Raw genomic sequence first — 20335 nt, forward strand, 5'->3', positions numbered from 1 at the left:
GTTTTTTAAAATTATTATTCAGTAATTTTGTTGTAAAATTGTCTTTCCAGTGGTCCAGTACCACAACCACTGCACCCACAAGCTTTTCTGCAAAGGAACTGAATTAACATTAATGTTAAAATAGCAACAAGTAAACAAGCATATTTGGTCAATGAGTTGTGTTAAAATGAATTTGGCCCCCTTAATCTCAACTGTAGATTTGCAAAGTCGGTACTGTACAGGGCATGAATAAAGAATTGTGTTCAATTTTCTTTATTGCATCTACTGTCCAAGGTGATCGCATCATCTGTGGTGTGGGCCCCCAGAGTCTCTTCTCATTCATTCTGCAAGCTGAAATAGTGGAAATGCAAGTTGCACTGAAATGACATCCTACTGTGAGGTTTTAAAAAAGCTCCATGACAATAATAATCTCTCTTTGTGGGGAATGTTATGTCAGGACTCACCTTCACCCCCTGGTCCCGGGTACGAACGCGGAGCTTATTGACCTGCGTCTCTGCCATGTCAGCGCGTTCCTCAGCGGCGTCAAGCTCGTGCTGGAGCTTCCTGTTCTTGGTCTGGTTGGAGTTTACGTGCTCCTCCTGGTAAAGAGAAAAAGAGGGGGAGGAATGCTCAGCAGCTGGCAGGGATACTAGCTTTCCTTTTAATAGACTTGTCAAATGTATAAAATGTATGACCTAAAATTTATTTATTTATGACTGCAACTTACTGCTTCCTCAGCCTGCCTCTTGTAACTCTTCACCTTGGCCTGCAGCTTGTTAATGAGCTCCTGCAAGCGTAACAGGTTCTTCCGGTCCTCTTCTGTCTGCAAGGCCGAGAGAAGAAAGAGCTTACACTTGGACCACTTTTTTTTTTTTTTTAAGTTAAAGGTTGCAGATGCATCAGAGAGCTACAAGCTTGATTTGGTGTAACCGTTGTACAGTGAGGCGAGACGCCTAAGGGTGCTCTGCAGGAGAAAGGAGCTGTACCTGATAGGTGAGCTCTTTGATACGCCGCTCGTACTTGCGCACTCCCTTCTGTAGCTCATTGGTGGTCTTCTGCTCACATTCCAGCTCATTCTCCAGCTCTCTCACCTGAGGGTCAAAGCATTCAGTCATGTAATAATTCTCCCACCAAAATTAAGGCTTTGAACCAGGTTTAGAGTACCGGATGCAAGTCGGTCTGCACTGACATGCTTTGCGTCATTCTCTGAGAAATGGAAAGAGCAGAAAATGATCTCCGCCAGTATGGTGCTATTGTCCTCACCCGGTTCTCCAGTTGCTGTATCTGCTTCTTTCCTCCTTTGAGAGCAATCTGCTCAGCCTCATCCAGACGCATCTGCAGGTCCTTGATCGTCTGATCCATATTCTTCTTCATGCGCTCGAGGTGGGTGCTGGTGTCCTGCTCTTTCTTAAGCTCCTCTGCCATCATAGCTGCCTGCACAGCGTGAGAAATTTCAAGTAAGTTCCCTTTTAACTGCTCATTTATCTTACAATAATCTCATATACCACAGAGTTGTGTGCATTGCAAAGCCCGGTGGGACAAAGATGGAGAAAGCAGTGTCACTCACATCAGTGATGGCCCTCTTGGCCTTCTCCTCAGCATTGCGGCACTCCTGAAAAGCTTCTTCCACCTCACTGGCCAATATTGAAAGATCGTGTTCAAGCTTCTTCTTCTGATTTATCAGCCCTGTGTTCTGGAGAGCAACAGACAAGAGGGTATTACGGTACTCAGGAAGGAGATTACTGTGCATCCATCATATAACTGCTGATCCGGCGCTTCTCAGAAACAGGACTGTAAACTGAGATAAGGAATTAGTCGAGCACACAGATCTTAAGCTTTTATTGCAAACAGACTAATGTTATGACACAGTGTCTTCAGCGTTAAACCAAAACATTACAGTATATGTTCGCAATAAAAGCTCAAAATCTGTTCTCCAGACGGATTGCTTAACTGGGTTTTATTGTACTTCTGTGAAAAATGGGCACCACTCACTGTCTACATTTGTGTAACCATAAATCAGTTTACGGTTTTATTTTGTGTTCACAGACTCAACAAGGCCATGTCTTGTGCCTTGTGTATGTCAGTAGTACTGTACTGTGCCTTCATTTGTTTTCTAACCTCCTGTGTGCTGTCTGCTGGTGGGATGAGATGTTGTCTGTGTTCCCTCATTTGACTTGGCCGAACAGTGTGTTTGATTTGTATTTCTTTGGTGTTAAATTAATTCTTCCACATTGTTTGGATGTGTATGTATTGTGCGAAGTGGGGATTGATTGATAGAGGCAAGAAATGATTCTAAAGGAAATCAAATTGACTTTAGAAATACAAATGGTCTTTTCAGATGGGATGAATTAATTTCTAAATATCAGTGGTTCAGCTGCATTCTTTAACTGTTTGGATAAAATATTATGTTTGACAGTTATTTATATTACTATTGAATATAAGAGATGTATTACTGTGCATTTTAAGATTGTATACTAGCTTTTACATTGCAGTTATCAGTCTTGCTTTATCAGCTAGGTCTTTTTACCTAAATGAACTAATTGCTTGGATCACAGAACCAAATGATCTGTGAATTATTTGGTTCTGTGTATTGATGGCCATACTCCTCTTGCTCTGTTCTGTTCTCTACATGATTTTGCCTATTTATATATTGTGATTAACTTGATTGATTTATTGATATTTCTCTTTACCAATGACCTTTTATGAAACAATTAATGTACTTACCTGAATTTTACTGGTTTAAAGTACCTTGGATGTCCACTAATGATGGTACTAATGAAATCTGGTTGCTGAAATGTTTGCCTTGAGATTTTTTCAATAGTCATTAACATCAGCACTATGTGCACCTTAGCTGATAAAGTATTTTTGATAGTTTGCTCTGTGTCTCATCTGTTCCAGTGTGTGGACAGCATTTCAGTATTGAGTTGTGTTGTTTACGTCTCTTTAATCCAATGCATCAAGGTTTGCTGTGGTTCCCACCCACCTGGGAATGCAACAAGTTGACCCTCTCTGTGGACTCCAGCAGCTCGTGCTCTGCCAGCTTGCGGCCACGATCTGTCTGCTCCAGCACACTACGCAGCTCCTCTACCTCTGATGAGAGCAAGGTGTTCCGCCTATCTGTGACCGCAGTCTGCTCCTTGAGCTCCTCGTTCTGGTGCACTGTCTCATCCAGCTCTATGTGCAGTTCCTGAAGATGCATCAGAGAGAGCATGCTCAGAACCTCCAATGACATCCTTGTAAGTTGGTTCGCTCTGCATTTCATTCCGTGTGTGCTTTTCTGTGAAAGTGATTGTTGATGCCCTGTGATGCTAACAAATCAGCAAAAATTTCCTATGGGCATAAATACATTCTCCAAAAGTGATCTAAATGCTGCAGTATCCAGACAGGCATGGGTTTTGGACACTACCAAGAGGAAACAGTAATCCTTTAGCTAAATACATTTTTAAAATGGCCAGTCAAACAAAACCTCCCTGAGAAACAGACCTTGATCTGAGCCTGCAGGTGCCGCACCAGCTTCTGGGATTCAACAGCGTGGCGGTTGGCATGGTTCAGCTGGATCTCCATCTCGTTCATGTCACCCTCCATCTTCTTCTTCAGCCTTATGGCCTCATTGCGGGACTTTGCTTCTGCATCCAGGGTGGTCTGCATGGATTCCACGATGCGCTGATGGTTCCGGCTGGCGAAGGGAAACAAAGTGGAGAGCACACTTGAAACACAGGTAATTAGTTCACTGCATACTTCACATTCATTCCTTCTGGTCAACGACTGTCGAAAAACAATCAAGCAAAAGGAGGGATGCAAAATATTTGTATTAATTGATATAACTAGCCAAAGTAAGTGTCACTGAAAATGATTTGTGTGGTTTGAATTTACGAAGGTGTTTATCTAAAGTCTAAAGCACTCTCAAACTAGCTACATAATAATAATAGTAATCCTTTAGTTTATTTATTATAAAGCAAACAAGTGCAAATCTACCAGAGGTTATTGATTTCCTCGTCCTTCTCTGCTGTCTTCCTGTCGACCTCAGCCTTGATCTGGGTGAGCTCAAGGTGGACACGTAGGGTCTTGCTTTCCTCATGCTCCAGTGTGCCCTGAGAGATTACAGGTGTACAGTGTCACATTTAATCCTTAATACTTTTATGATACCATTTACCTCTAAATAGGAATTACACCATTTCATTGCAATGGATAACACTACCACAGTTCAGCAGCTGTCAGCTACTCTATGTTAGGACACATAAGTCTGAACCCTCTATAATTCACCACACTGATCTGTCAGGATTTGAATACATTTTTATCAATTCCAATAGTCACTTTAATTTATGTCTGGATAGAGATACTACAGTGGTGTACTATACCTCAACCTCCTCCAGAGCAGCCTGGATCTCACTTTTCTCTGCATCCAGGGCCTTCTTCAACTTCTCAAGCTCATGGACAGTCTTCCTGCCTTCGCTGACCTGATCTAACAGATCAGCAATCTCCTCTGGAGAAAGACAAGACATTTTAGATGGAAAGTGAAAAGAAGGTTGTTAAGTATGGACTGTAATTGCGAAACTGTCAATTCACAGCGAGTTAGTCATACCCTGGAGGTTCTTGTTCTCCCGTTTGGCAGTCTCCAGGTGGTCGAGTGTCTCCTCGTAGGCATTCTTCAGCTTGAAGAGCTCTGTGCTCAGGCTGCGTGACTCTTTCTGTGAGGACTCTAGCTCTGACTGGGTCCCCTCATATTTCTGCTTCCATTCAGACAGCACCTTGTCAAAGTTCCGCTGCCGCTTGTCCAGGGCAGCAGCGGCAGCGTTTGACCGCTCCAAGTCCGCCAGCAGGTCCTCGATCTCAGTCTGCAGCCGATACTTGCTCTTCTCCAGTGAGGAACACTTGGCATTCGAGGCCTCTACAGCTTCCTCTGCACCCTGCAGACGTGTCGCCAACTTCTTCCTGTTTATGCATTAATCTTTCTTATTTTATATCTATCTGCTATGTCTCTCACCCTCTAGAGTTTAGGGCATACATATTGCTCTGTTAAATGTTTAAATGAAAATATTACATGAATTATTTTTTAATCCAGGATCGACAAACAAGCTCAAGGTCTTTCAGCTGGGTCATTTCACTCAACCTTTTCAGTGTATTCTGTGAAGGACAGAAAAGTGAAAAGAAGCAGACGTGTGCCAGCTTACTTTGCCTCTTCCAGCTCCTCAGTCCTCTGGATGGCATCGGTCTCATACTTGGCCCTCCACTGGGACACTTCTGCGTTGGCCTTGGACAGGGCACGCTGGAGCTCTGACTTGGCTTCCTGCTCCTCCTCATACTGCTCCCTCAGCAGGTCACAGTCATGTCTGGAGGACTGCAGGGCATGGGCTAGGGCATTCTTTGCCTGCAATCCAAAAAATGTGTCATTTGTAATACTGGACACAAAACTGAGCCTTATCATCCTAAGATATTCTGCACTCTTCAAACCTGAGCACCAAAGCAAGTATTACAACTTTATATTCAGGCAGATATAGGCATTTTCAAATTTTGGATGAAGGTTTACAAAATCACCTTGTTCTCCTCTTCCAGCTGCTTCTTGAGCTCCTCTGCATTCTGGCAAAATGAATTCTTGGTGCGTTGGAGCTGAGTCACCAGGGTCTCACGTTCTTCTAGCCTCCTGCTCAGTTCAGCTGAAAATGGAGAGAGCAATAATGTCTATGAAAAATGACATGATGAGATTATAGATACATGTACCTGAAGTATTGTCTCCCAGCAAGTGAATTTCTTTCCTAACAAAAATAGCTTAAGTTCATTGCAAGCAGGTAATTGAACAGGGGTCCATAATCATAAAGCATCTCAGAGTGCTGATCTAGCATCAGGTTAGCCTTCAGCTTGTAATGGGTTCGAGTAGAATATGTACCAAGGGATCCTCGGTAAAATATGCACTCCTACTCCGCTTTTGGAATATGAGCCCAGTTGGTATCACTTTCAGACCACAGTGATTATAATGAACATTCCATCCATCCATGCCATACTACAGCCCCAGATACTTGCCACTCTCACTCTGGGCCCGGGCTCGCTGTGAGGTGGCATCATTGAGATGTTTCTGGAGCTCCTCTACTTTAGCCCTGCTCTCGCTCAGTTGATCCTCATATGCCCTGCACATCTTCTCAACTGTAGCCTAAGGAAGGAGGTTAAGGATTCCAGATGTGAGCATGCAATACTCAGACATAAAATATGCATTTGGTATCTATATGCATTTTTATCCAGCATCAAGATAGTCACATAGACTAAAGAGTGGCATTAAAGGATGGATGCAGTATTTGTGCTTAAACCAGCCATCCACAGGTTCCCATTCTTACCTTGCCCTTAGAGATGTGCTCCAGGTTGGAAGCCAGATCATCTGCCTCCATTTTGGCCTCACACTTCTCCTTCTCCAGCTTCTGCTTGACCCTCTGCAGGTTGTCAATCTGCTCTCCCAGCTCGGCAACGCTGTCAGCATGCTTCTTCCTCAGGACAGCAGCTGTGGCCTCATGGTGGAACATGGCCTCCTCCAGGTCCCGCCGCAGCTTCAGGAAGTCCGCCTCCCTCTTCTTGTTCATCTCGATCTGGAGGGAGGTGGCCCCACCCGCATCTTCGAGGCGCTCGGTCAGCTCCTCCAGCTCCCTCGTGATGTCACACAGCTGCTTCTCTGCCTTTGCCCGGCATGCCCGCTCCGCCTCCAGTTCTTCCTCCAGCTCTTCTATACGTGCCTGGCAGAACAGCCACTTAGTGCTATGAGTGCATTTTTTCTCATCTGCCTCAATTTTGTATGGATGAATACAAAAACACAGTGAAGTGGATTCTATAGAATTGGCACACTTCTTGTAGTCATTTTGAAGGCCGCTGTACATAATCTAAATCAATTCTGTTACTAAGTAGTAGAAAAGAACAGTTATTTCATACCTGTAATTCCTTAATTTTCTTATGTAGCTGAATCCCCAATGCTTGTTCATCTTCCATTTGGGAGTTCACCTGATTCACTTCAAAGTCTTTCCTAATCACAAGTAGAGTACCAGTATGATAAGGACAGGAGGGAATATAGCAACATGAATGTTATAGGATGGAAAAGTTCCAGCAGTGTTATTCACACCACACTTCTCACTTTTTTAGCTTCTCCTCAAGCTGCTGCTTGTCATTCTCCAGGTCCATGACAGACTCATGGGAGATCTTGAGATCCCCTTCCAGCTTGCGTTTGGCTCGCTCCAGGTCCATACGCACCTTCTTCTCCTGCTCCAAAGAACCCTCCAGCTATGGTGGGGGGATAGACAGTGGAGGGAGGTGCAGATACATTGAAATACCATGATGGATGCGGCTTACTCTGGAATAATTAGATTTAGTATACAATAGTGTACTCTTTTTATTATTGCCATTGTGAAGATATAGTTATGTACTATACATAATATGTACATTGTACTCTTAAATAATACTGAAATTTAAAGATGTATTGTACAGTAATTGTAGAGTTTTCAGTCACTTGATTTGGACCATTAAATCTGTAGATGTGTATAAAGGTATTTCCTATTTACGGTGGAAAATAGGTCCTTAGGCACTGATTGCGTGGTATGCGTAACAGGAGCTTGTGCTGGCTTGAACTCACATCATCCACTTGCTGTTCCAGCTTGGCCTTCGCCTTGGTCAGCATGTTGACTTTGTCCTCTTCGGCCTGCAGGTCATCCAGGGTCTGCTGGTGCACCTCCTGAAGGGCCTTCTTCTCTTTGGTCAGCTTCAGAATGGACTCATCCAGAGCTGCCATCTCTTCGATCATGTTCTTCACCTGGTAAGGGGCATAGTTCAGAGGGAGGTCAACACAGGCTTGTGATACCTATATAGCACATCCACAGCTGCCATGCACCTGCCCATGGTCTGTGTTAATAATAATAATCTCATCATCTTCATAAGCATAATAATGCACACTAAATGCTACTTGGCAGCCATCCTTACCTTATTCTCAATGGAATGTTTATCTTTCTCCACCTTGGCCAGGGTGATCTCAAGGTCATCAATGTCCTTCTTCAGCTCAGCGCACTCATCCTCCAGCTTGCGTTTCTTGGCGACGATACTGGCATTTACCTCCTCCTCGTCCTCAAGTTGCTCTGTCATTTCCTTCATCTTAGCCTCCAGTTGGATCTTAGTCTTGATCAACAGGTCGCAGCGGTCCTCTGCATCTGCCAAATTGTCCTGTTCCTGGAGACACAAAGAGAGCATGCAGCAAAAACATTTAGTTGGGACATGACCACAATCTGTCATCTTTAACCTCATCCTTTCATCTCTAGAGCTCTTTGCTCATCATATTGTCCTTAGACACTCACGGCCTGGAGCTGTAGAGAGAGGTCATTCTTTTCTTGAGTCAGGGTGACCTGCTTCTCTTCCAGGTCCTTGCGTTTGGTCTCAGACCTTTCCAGGGCCTCCTTCAGCTTGAGGAACTCCTCCCTCAGGCTAGCCAGCTCCTTTTCAGTGGCAGCACTCTTCAGGAGAGGCTTGATCTTGAAGAAGAGCCTCATCCAGGGCCAGTTCTTTACTGCATTGAAGGCACGGATGTTCCATTGGATCACCATGAGGGCCTCCCTGCATGGCGGGTAAGGTTTCATTAGTGCATGGAGAGGTGGATGGATGGAGTGCAGAGTGCAATGGAAGCTCAACTAAGAAACTCAACCATATAGAAAGGATGCCAAGGGATGAATAAATTTCTTCATTTGATTAATGATTCCCTCTTGGTGTTTGTGAAGCATGTTTCCCAATTACCTCCCACTATTGTTCTAAATTAGAACTGTATCTCATTCACCAAATTTGGCTTGGGACATTTCAATGTATCAGGTGTCATATTAGTGTTTTCTTTCTGACAGCTAGCATACTGGAATGAATCGAACCAGATCCCTGAAGTACCTCTGAGCTCAAGGCTTGACAGAGGTGAGGTAAAGGCGGTTTGTTATTTAAAACTAAAGCCCTCTGTGAAATAGGAGGATTTAATCCCTTGTCACCCATGCAGAAATTCCATCTACGTGGTCACTTCAAGTTATGGCCTCTGTGGACAAAGGGGCCTGTGGGATTTAGGAGTTATTTTTAAGAGGGTCTGAACAGCTGCTGTCAGTCCTCTTAAGAGACACATGTCACCACCTGCCTCAGTGGACTCTGTTTGTATTCAGTTTAAAATTGGCTATTTCCAGAGGGACCACACGCATGTGCGCATGCCACGTGTGCAGGCACACGCCTCACACACGCCACACACAAGGCCCTCGCAGTCCCCGAACATATGTCACATGCCACAACTTCTAACAGACCCGGTTGCTACAATAAGTTTTGGTACGCAGAATTTTTTTCTTCAACTGAGCCATAATTATGGGCCTCATAAATTTCTCCTCAATCTGGAAAAGAGAGGTGCTGTTGCAGCTCTATTTATGTTCGCTCGGATAGATTCAACTCGGCCGCTAAGAACGTTCATCTTACTTTCTCTCCAGCAGCGTCTGGCGTTCCGTCCTCATGATCTTTCCACGGCAAATGGCCTGCAACATGGTGACGATCTTCGCCAGTCGCTCATCTCGCATCTCCTCCAGATGGCCCAGCAGCCCAGCCTTAAAGAAGACCTGGCGGCCCAGTCCAGAAAAATACGAGCACACCTTCAGTGTTTCTCTCAGATGAACACCTCAATCCACATGACTTGTTCTATGCACATCATCCATAGTTCATATTAAAGGCTAGGAGTCTTGTTTCTTTGTTTCTATTTCAACAAGCACACTGATGGTGTTCTTTTTATCTTCTAATTATTCCTGTCTCTAATTTGGAATGGCCAATCTCAACTGTAGGTCCATCCCATTATAGCAACATTCTCAGTTAATTCAGGTGGGTCATATATTTTCCACTCTGCAAACTGTAAGCAGCCCCTCCTACTGTGCACAGATTGTGTGGGCAGATTGTAGGTGGCCGATTGATCAGAGGAGTTGCTAGAGAGCAACGAGACGGGGGTTGGCAGTTCTCTGAAAGTATACTGTGAACTCCATTTCTGAAATTTATTAACTGCTGTCCTATGTCTTATCTGATGCTTGTGTGAGGAAACAGCATGCAGTGACAGCCATGCACACCTTGGTATGCCCAAACTTGTACTGGCCGTGATCAATATCCAGGGAGCCCAGAAGCTTCTCTGCTGCTTTCCTGCTGTCCACAAACTTATCATCCGGAATGGCATGGGGATTCAGAAGTCGGTAGCTGCAGCAAATGTTTTTAATTAAAATCTGGTCTAAAGAGCTTAAAGACTTTCAAGACTAGAGAAAACCCACATTACTGAATATTTGTTGAGAGAGAAAGAGAGAGTGAGTGTGTGTGGATGTTTGTGATCATTAAAAAAGGCGTAGCTCACCGCTTTTTTAAGTCTGCATAGAGGATACGGTTGGGAAAGCCCTTTCTGCAGATGCGAATTCCCTCCAGCACACCGTTACAGCGCAGCTGGTGTAGCACCAGGAAAGGGTCCATAGTCCCTGCAGAGGGGGGTGGGTGAATGAAAGGTGCTCAGATATATAGGCAACCAAGAGGAGGTCAAGACTACCCAAGAGTACGAGCCATTATAATGATCAGAGTCAGGTGTTAAACTGCATGTATTTGGGTCATACTGGAGGACACTATGGTGGTCATGTTGTACCTGGAGTCTTGGCCTCATTTGGAATGATGCAGCGCACAAAGTGGGGCTGGGTACTGCGCAGGTTTGTCATCAGCTTGTTCAGATTTTCCTACGGACATAGCATCAGATGTGAGACAAAACCGTGGGAGCGGCTAACACAGGCAAGGTCCTGTCTGAGAATCACTGAGCAAGCACTGTGTGGATGCTCTTTCAATGACTAATACCCCCTGGTGTTTTCAAAAAATTATTTTTAATTAGTTGCTCTGAGGAAAGGCAACCTGAGATTGAGAATGTCCTCTTTCTCCTCATTGATTCTCCTGTGCTTCCCAGTAGCAGCCAGCATGACCTACCTGGGGATCCTTGAGGTTGGGTGAAGCTATGGAGTGTGGAGCTAGCACAGACTTAAAGTGATGTTCATGTGTCAAGTTCTCTAAACATCACTGCAAGTCTTAACTGCCTCCTCCTCAGGAACAGGACCCACGGTTCACACGTGCAAAAATGCCCCCCACAAACTCTTAATTGCTCTGTACATTCTGAGCTCTGCAGCTCACTGCCATAGACCAAATGTGCCAGTTTCACAGTTACAGAGAGACGTAAATATAACCAGCAGGGGAAGGACGAGGCAAATCAGTGAAAAAGCAGTTTGATGAGCTGAAGACTCCCGTGCTTTTCAGTTAATATAAGGTCAACTAGGTTGAGTGCATATTCCTCAAATTCTGTCTTTGTTTTTTTGTCTTTGTAAACTATGCAAATAAAAATAAATATTGTGCTTTAATAAATGTTTAACTTCCTATTTTGAGCTGGAACAGTAAGAAATCTGAGGCAGTATGGTTATATAGAATGAGAATAAATAGTATTACCCATATAATGCTAGCGTTTGTTTTTTATAACTTAAATATTGTCTCTCTTTATCTTGCAGCAAAAGAAAAATCTCACCTTGTGCAGCTGAGACACAGTCTGGAAGGATGCTGCTTTTCTCCTCTTCTCCTTGGTTCCTGGCTTGGGCTCTGCAAAAATAATTACCAACAGCTCAGCTCATCTCCCATTCACGAGGCCTTCATTTCAGGTGAGTTAAATTAACTGTAGGGGCCATGTGTCTTCTCTGATTGGAGCAGAGATGGAGGTGGAGAATGTGCCTTGCCTAACAGGACACTGACAGCTGTCATTGACATGGTTCACCAACATACACTGTTAAGTACCTGTGTCAGCACTGACATAGTTCTCAAACAGGGAGGCCAACAGCTTGTTAGCTGACTTCTGGAAACAGCCCACCACTGTCTCATTAAGAGGGTCTTTATTTTTGTCTAGCCAGCCACAGATGTTATATGGTACCTGGGGGGAAAATAAGACAATAAAGTATGAACATGTGTCTGAAACCGTAAATAACACATAATATTCTTGAATACAAATATCCTTTCTGAATTTTCATATAGGCATAATAAAAATAGTTGATTCCAGGTTGCTATACTGTCCAAAGTTGTATCATATATAGATTTTGGTCAGAGCCACCCAGTTCCTGTTTCTCTTGAGCCCCCTCTCTGCTAGTACACACTCACTCACCACACCAGCATAGTGCACCAGCTCAAAGTGGGCCTCGAACTTGCGCTTCTTGTCAGGCCGAGGCTTTTGGAAGATGGCTGACTTCCCGTGGTGATTGTCATAAAGCTTTGCCTTGAAGCTGCTGTCGGTTGCCTTGGGAAACATACATTCTTCCTCCATAATAGACAGTATTCCCATCGGCTGCAGTGATAAGCAAACACACACGCCTGTGTGTCACATGCTAAGCACATTGTTCTCCTTTTCAGCATCCTTTTAATTTCTTGTTTTAAAATTAAACTATGGTATGGAAAGCAGACCTGGGTCAAATATGTATTTGATAGATTTTAAGTACTTTATTGTATTTTACAAGAATATTTTGTATTTAATATTTTGTAATGTAAACTCTTTCTAAATACCAATACTTAAATACTCCTTTATTTGATTTAAGTCTGATACAAATCATTGTTCAATTTCTAATTTACTGCACTGCTTAACTTGCATAAATTTTACCCAACCAGTGAATTGGTAAAAGAATATCCTTCTCTCACAGATAGCTGCCATCAACCACATGACCACCCCCTGCCCCTACACACCTTCTCAATAAGGTCGATGCAGGCCTGCAAGTCCAGGCCAAAGTCAATGAAAGTCCATTCAATGCCCTCTCGCCTGTACTCCTCTTGTTCCAGGATGAACATGTGGTGGTTGAAAAACTGCTGCAGTTTTTCATTGGTGAAGTTGATACACAGCTGCTCAAAGTTGTTGAACTGGAATTAAAAGGGGAGCGAGAAGAGAATCAAACTCAATTCTGAAATAATGCTGGGAGTGATGCAAAAGCAAAATAATAGCCAACGATTATGAAACTTCTAAAATTGCTCTGTGGAAAACTCACTTCGAAAATCTCGAACCCTGCAATGTCCAGGACTCCGATGAAGTACTGGCGCGGCAGAGCAGTGTACAGCGTCCTGTTAATGCGGCCCACTAGCCAAATGAACATGCGGTCATATGTGGCTTTGGCCAGAGCACCCACAGCATAGTTCACCTGCACCAGGAACATACAGACATGAGCACACAGGTCACGTATTTCTCACTCTCATGGTTTCAGAAAATTGCTATGTCACGTCTACAGAGTGGTGTTTTAAAGGACACCTGACAATTAAGCTGCTTTAACACTAACAATGTATTACTCACATTTTACGCCTCAAAAAAGTGTCAAATCCAGCAGTGATACCCAAATACATATCAGACACTGTCAGCACCATTTGGAAGGAGGGGACAGGCTTATTTTCAACATTGGAAAAAGTGAGCTCACCTGCGCCACGGTCTGTCCCTTGACAATGTACTCATTTCCCACCTTGACACGGGGGTGCAGGAGCCCCTTAATCAGGTCCGCTGAACTGATCCCCATCAAGTAGGAAGCTTTGTCAGCACCTGTAGGATCAACACACCACAGCCATCATCTGTTACAGGCAGACCAAACATTTACCTACAGGAAGTGAGAGGGTGATGCGTTCTTCAGGTCAGATAATCATTTGAGATACTATATCTCTTAAAATGCAAGTAAAATGTATTTAGAAAAAAACCTGCACTTCAACCCTGAGAATTTAAGTAAACATTCTAATAAAGAGCTACAAAGGGTACAACCATATGAAATTTTGTTTTGAAAATCAGGAAAATGCATGTGTTCCTTTTAAAATGTTCAGTAACCCGCAGGACTTTCACTGGTGTCTATCTGGTTGAAGTATGTCAAATAATTATTTGACCCAGATCTGATATATTCTGGTTGGACAGCTGCAGCTCTAGCAGATGGTGTATGAATTTTGGGAGGGGGGAGGGGTGGGGGGCTTACTCTCTGTGCCGTCAGTCTCCGCCTGCTCCTCACGCTGCCTCTGCTTGAACTTCATGTTTCCAAAGTGCATGATGCCACCGACTATTTTATAGCAGCCGTACTTTTCCTCTGCACTGAAGCCCAGGGTGTCCATGGCATGCTTGAATAAAGAACGCCAGGGCAAGGTCAGATTACGGGTCTGGACTGAGCGTGTGCAGTGTTCCTAAGGTTAGGGGAGAGGATCTGACTCTTACGTCTGTGGCTAAAAGTTCCTGCCCGTCGTCCATGTTGTCCACTGTGGTCACTCCCTGGGAGCACAAGTGGAAGTCGTAAGGATTTGATGAGACCAGCAGCATGTCTATGGCATTAATGAGAAAGGACATTTTTGTAATTTTTAAGGGAAAAAAAATACTTGATGAACTGGCGAGTATCTGATAACATTCAGACCCCATACCTATAAGCTCTGGCTTCTTCTGGGACATGATCTGATAATAGATGTGGTAGCTTCTTTCCCCAGGTTGCTGAAAGATCACTCTGGATTTTTCTAGAAGATCTAAAAGGGGAAATTAATTACTGTCTTATGTATAAAGCCTTTTAAAAATGTTAATAAATTGTAATATGGGTTGATGAGCTACACACAGATGTCGATGTCAGCAGAAGCCACTTTGCCCGTGGGTCCAAAATGGATCCTGATAAACTTGCCCTGCGGAGAGAGGCAGAGAATGAGCAGACACCGAGAGGGTTAAGCTATAATTATGTTTGCCAGCAATATAAAACTACGTAGCTCTCATGCTTACACATTAACAAAACAAACTTTTAAAGGTCAAACCTTCTAAGATTATATGCACGTATAGCACATATAATGCTAATAATAATGCCAATAACGCCAATAATAATGGTGTACTGGTTAATGATTCATGATTCTTATTTGGTCACTCTTTTTTTATATAATTTTGACTGTGAGCCATCATAGAGTGCATGCATTGTATTTACATAGTGATATGTCTGTAATGTCTTTGATTTAATAAAAGGCCTTTGAGAGTTCTGTAAACAGTAGAGAACAGAAATGAGGATATGTGAACTCTCAGGTGGCCTGCCCGGCTAAAACTCTGGCTTTTATTGCAGTTATGTGACCTGTGGTACAACACTGAATCATCAGTCCCAGTGCAAAAGAGGACCTCATTGTACCAGCTGTTCATGAACTGTAATCCTCCAGTAAAATGACTACACAGTGAAGTTTGAAATGACTACAGAGTGAAGATTGAAAGAAGTGGTAGGGTAGCAACATTTATAAGGTTTACTTTTGGTCTCATATCCCTCTGTAAAGCATTTATATATGAAGCTGTCATTTACCATTACCCTTTAAGGATGTCTGAGCTTGTCTGACACTCACAAATCGGGAGGAGTTGTCGTTCCTCAGTGTTTTGGCATTGCCGAAAGCCTCCATAGCTGGGTTAGCCTCAATTATCTGGTCTTCAAGGGTTCCCTAGCACAGTAAAATATTAGAGGAGAATTTACAGAACTGAATGGTGAACTGACAGTGCATCTGAATAGTGTCATATGGCCCTCTTGCTCAACAACTATGCAACTCCACTGGTGGACTACAATGTAAAAAGTGATAGCTGGTGACCCATACTTATGTGGACACACAAGGTAGACTACAGTTTCCTGAATTAAAATAGAATTTTGGAGCAATGTGATTGGCCTTCAAATATGGTTGTGCATTAAAAATGGGATAAAAATACTTTTTTTATCCATATATCATTTGGTTGTACAAAAATAAAAAATGTGCAGCACTTGTACCTACCCCTGTTTTAGTGGTAGGTCCCTGCAGAAAAAAGTTAACACACCATGTCAAATACTCACACCGTAGAAATGATTAAACCGTTTATAATGACCTTTTATACTGCAATCTTATATACTGACTTCACTTGTTACCACCCAATGATTAGTGGGAAAGCAATACACATGCACTATAATTCCTGACATAAGAATTCAACTGAAAATATCAAAATTTACCAAAAGTATTCAGCTCCCTTAAATTGATAAATCCTCATTTGAAACCGTTTTGTTAGTTCAGGAGCATTAATGACTCTTTTGGTAACATACCTCTATCAACCTTTTAAGTCTTATGCACGCTGCTTGACATAAAAATGATTGAGCATGGAAAAGAAGGTTTTCTTTCAGGGTGAAAGATGGATACAAGACTGGGATGAAAAACAAAAAGAGGTGGCTCCAAATGTTAAAGGCAAAACATGTTTTCAAAAAACTGGGAAGAGGACAAGGAGAGAAACATGGGTAGAAAAAGGGGGCTCAAAAATGCAGGAAACAAGGCCGCAAAACAGGGTTCCAAATAATTGGACATTGGTCTAGTCTTGCACTTTTAATGCAAAACAAAATCCCAAAGGTGTTGAAATATTAAATGAACATGAAAAAGACAAAATTAGACAAGCTCTTTGAAAAATACATAAAAATGAAAAAGATGAAAAAATGAAGGGGTAAAACCCACAAATGGGAACCATTTGGCCTTACTCCTGTTTTGTTGACAGCTTCCCCCAGGGCTGCTACAATGGCAAAATACTGAATTACACGTTTCGTGTTGACAGTTTTGCCAGCACCGGATTCTCCGCTAGGTGTGGTAAACAAAAAAATAATAAGAAAATGCACAAAACAAAAAATTAACACAACAAAAAGACATCACTTTAAAGATTCTGAAAAGCGAAAAAATGAGATGAAAAGTGTGTGAAAAAATTTCCCTTTTTGTATGTTTAATTGGGAATAAACATGAAAAACTAAATAAATATTTAATAAAAAGTAAAATAATAATTCTATAACCTGAAATCTGAGTATGTTTGACCAAAGACATGAATGCTTCAAGCAAAACTGGTGTGTTGCTTTTCACACACTCCCAAGACATGTATTTGATCTATGATTCCTCCATAAATGGTGCACGGGACATCCAGAACAATGAGTGGAGAATGCAAATTACAGTATATGCAGTGAGAAAAGCTACATGTCATAAATTACAATGTGTCTCGCATGCACATCTTATTAATGAGCTGTTTCGCTCAATGGCATGCCAACTAAACTTCTCATAGAAAGAAGAAAACATTCCAAAAACCAACTCCTCAAAGGGTTAATGTGGATTGGGTTGTGTATGGGATTCAATCATTCCATAAAAATGAGGGAGGGACTTACGTAATGAGCATTGATTGGTTCTCACGATCTGTAAAGGCACACCAACATGGGGAAGAATTAGGAATTATTCATATCTGCAGCAGCTGGTTTGCTAATTACCAAATCTGGCATTCGTCTTTCATCTGGAAAAATCCTTGTTTTAAATTTCCAGAAATACAAAGAGAAAGGGAGGGACTTACTGCGCAACATGTCATTGTAGGCGTTGTCAGCGATGGAGAAGATGTGGGGAGGAGCCTCTGAGCGCCGCTTGCCTTTGTAGGCAGCAACCAAAGGAGCAGTGTAGATGGGCAGCCACTTATAAGGGTTCACCGTGACACAGAACAGCCCGGAATAGGTCTGCATGCACAAGAAGTGGTTGTCACAAGAGGTCACCGAATCTGGGTGTGCCTTGGCCTCGGTGGTCCTTATTTCAGTTCCAGTGTATTGTTTACATGTACTGTTTGTTTCACTTCAAATCTGAATCATGCCTGAATCCTGATCCAGAACAAACTTAAATTTGTTCAATGTATTTCAATGATTTTGATGAAGAGTTATACTTAACAGTGTCTGGAATACTGCTTGAAAATTAATTTTAAAAGATCATTTTTGAATTTGTCATTTATGCAGAACTTTGAAATGGTATTGCAGGAGGAAATTCCAGCTTGGGTCCAGCTGGTTTTAAGTTGGTCCAGCTGGTTTGAAGCTGGTTTGAAAACGGTCAAGCTGGAAGCAAGATAGTTGAGATGACAACCATGCTGGCAAGACCATGTCCAGCTGGTGGACCAGCTTGGTACAGACAATAGACCATCATTAAATTCCAGATGGTATTCAGCTGGAGCAGAAGCTGGTTCCTGTTAGATTCCATGTTAGGCTGGTAGCAGGAATTTCCAACAGGGATTCAAAGAATTATCTTAATCATCTAACCATTTAATTAAAATATTGAACATAATTTTTTTCCCCCTGAAATAGTTCCAAAATATTATTTAATGTTTTAATTTGTTTATTTATAAGTCTTCAAATCTACAGTACTGATGTTAGCCGGGATGGACTGACTCACATATATCATCCAGCTGCTGTAACGCCGTTGCAGGTTAAACAGCACAGAGGCCTCGTTCAGGTTGGTGAGCATAGCCATGTCCTCAATCATGTCAAATTTTGGAGGGTTCATCTGTTGGATGTCATCCTCCTTCACAATCAGGGTCTGAGTGGAAAGAAAGTCGTAGCATTTCCTTTTGAAAAGTAGTCATATGGAGTAATTAATATCCATGTAAACAAAAAAGGATAAGACAGTAAAATACATTATTTGTGGCTTTTTTTCCTGGATGCGGGCCAATGTGTACCGAACATGAATGTATTCCTTATATTTATTATACGTATTTTCAAACAAATGTTCATGATAGATTAATCATACTAGATGCACGACATGCACATGTCAGCCACTTAAAACACAAAGCACACACCTTTCCATCCCTTGTCTCCGCAGTGATTTTGCCATCTGTGATTTCTTTTATTTCCACGTCGATGTAAGCTTGCTTCTCATCCGGGACCCACACTCTCTTCTTACCTGTACAACAACCAAGACATGAAACCGTCACTGGCTTAGCTCAGATTCGTATTGCATCTTCGCATTATTAGATTCGGGCTTCTGATCTAATTCAGTGAATCCTGCTGCCGATCCTATATAGAATTTGGGCGCAAACTATTTTAACTGGTTTCAGAATTCGCGTATTTGACGGAATATCTTGATGCTCGGAAACGTCCTGTTCAACGGTTTTTTTATTTATTATTATTTTTATTTTTTAATTATTATTATTTTTATATAAAGTTCCCAGAGCTAGAAAGTAATCATAATAGCCTAACTGCTTCACCACGCGGCCTGTACGACATCGGGGCGCCCAGACTTTGTAAAGTAGCCTGGAAATAGCAAGTGACAGTGCACTCCATCTAAAAGGTCTGCATAAGAAGACAACAAAAGTCAGGGCACATTTTCTGTACCGTCGAACGCCAGGGTCTGAGCAGCCAAGAGTTCCAGCTCTGTCTTGCGGAGGAAAGGGGCAGCCTCTCCGAACTCTTTCAGATCCCTGAAGTGTGACATGGTGACAGCTCCGCAGCACTACGCACCGACGTTTTCAACTGCACCGACGCACTGGCAATGATGAACTTTTTCCAAAATTCCTGAATAAAAAATATAATGCATATAGTTAACTTTTCAACCTTTACATTTTTTTTTACTTTCACGGTTATCATTAATTCTTTCTTGAACGACGTCATAATATTAACATCACTGTAGCTAAAATGTAACTATATACGAGTAACTACATATAAGTAACCTAAATTAGAGATCCATATCTAAAGTTCATTGCATGATCGAAAGAAAAATTATACATACAACTGCTGACCATTTGTAGTTTTTTTTTTTTTTTTCCTTTTTCTGAATTTTGGAATTAGAGAAATTACGGTCAAATTAAATGTATTTATTTTGATAAAATGATATATGGTCACGCACACACTACTTTTTGAAAGGTATTTTACTATTTTAGTTCTAATTCTAGCAATCAATGGAATAAAAAGTCTTAGTAGCTCGAGCATTGTGGACGTTCATGCAGGTGAAGCATACTAACCTTAGAAGGCACACAAAAGATTAGGTCGACGGACTGGAATGCCCTCTTTTATTGTCTCTCTCAAGGTCAGGGTTGAGGGAGATATGTCAGCAATCCCCATGTGTCACCTCCTCAACAGCCTATTGGTGGTGACCGTCTGCCTGAACTGACACAAAAGGCAAGCTGCATTTTTATCTATGCCGGTTATTTTTATAACGACATTGCATTAAACTTGGATAACGGCAACTAAAAGCAAATTGTCTTTGCAATAATGTTCCAAGTATTTTAATCTGCAACTGTTATCGACTTCTCTTACTGTACAAGCAGGGCGTGTGTTGTGTGCGTGTGCACAGTAAAATTACGCACAAGTACACCAACTTTCCCAAAAAAGGTCTAGTAAATGCCTTTAATTCGGAATATTTTAGAACGTGTTAAATGCAGAAGTAATGTGATGTCATACGTTGCTCTTCTCGGAATGGATGCATATAAATTAAGATGGATGTAATTTGCAGAGATTTGCTAGAAAGAGGTACTATGGAGCTAGAATTTAATTGTGAGAATCTCTGGTGCAATCAACATTACGCAAACAGCCAGATATGA

At 42.2% G+C, this 20335-nt stretch overlaps 1 protein-coding gene across 1 annotated transcript; it reads right to left on the reverse strand.

Moving 5' to 3' along the window:
* Nucleotides 1-236: 236 nt before the first annotated feature.
* Nucleotides 237-19306, reverse strand: LOC118207331 (myosin-7-like). The gene is made up of 42 exons (XM_035380801.1): nucleotides 19131-19306; nucleotides 18596-18699; nucleotides 18193-18336; nucleotides 17336-17492; nucleotides 17157-17184; nucleotides 16491-16587; nucleotides 15766-15786; nucleotides 15352-15444; nucleotides 14598-14661; nucleotides 14413-14511; nucleotides 14213-14316; nucleotides 13980-14118; nucleotides 13443-13561; nucleotides 13023-13172; nucleotides 12727-12897; nucleotides 12155-12334; nucleotides 11794-11926; nucleotides 11531-11601; nucleotides 10616-10703; nucleotides 10337-10454; nucleotides 10062-10185; nucleotides 9430-9566; nucleotides 8295-8550; nucleotides 7927-8169; nucleotides 7583-7759; nucleotides 7088-7233; nucleotides 6889-6979; nucleotides 6306-6695; nucleotides 5998-6124; nucleotides 5515-5633; nucleotides 5151-5347; nucleotides 4562-4911; nucleotides 4338-4462; nucleotides 3955-4070; nucleotides 3463-3655; nucleotides 2963-3166; nucleotides 1547-1672; nucleotides 1243-1413; nucleotides 966-1070; nucleotides 707-802; nucleotides 444-578; nucleotides 237-330 (listed from the first exon to the last, which is right to left on the reverse strand). The coding sequence occupies exons 1-42, from the start codon at nucleotides 19228-19230 to the stop codon at nucleotides 319-321; spliced, it is 5820 nt and encodes a 1939-aa protein (XP_035236692.1). The 5' UTR covers nucleotides 19231-19306; the 3' UTR covers nucleotides 237-318.
* Nucleotides 19307-20335: the final 1029 nt, after the last annotated feature.

Source organism: Anguilla anguilla, chromosome 11 (genome assembly GCF_013347855.1).
Source record: "Anguilla anguilla isolate fAngAng1 chromosome 11, fAngAng1.pri, whole genome shotgun sequence".
Classification (NCBI taxonomy): domain Eukaryota; kingdom Metazoa; phylum Chordata; class Actinopteri; order Anguilliformes; family Anguillidae; genus Anguilla; species Anguilla anguilla.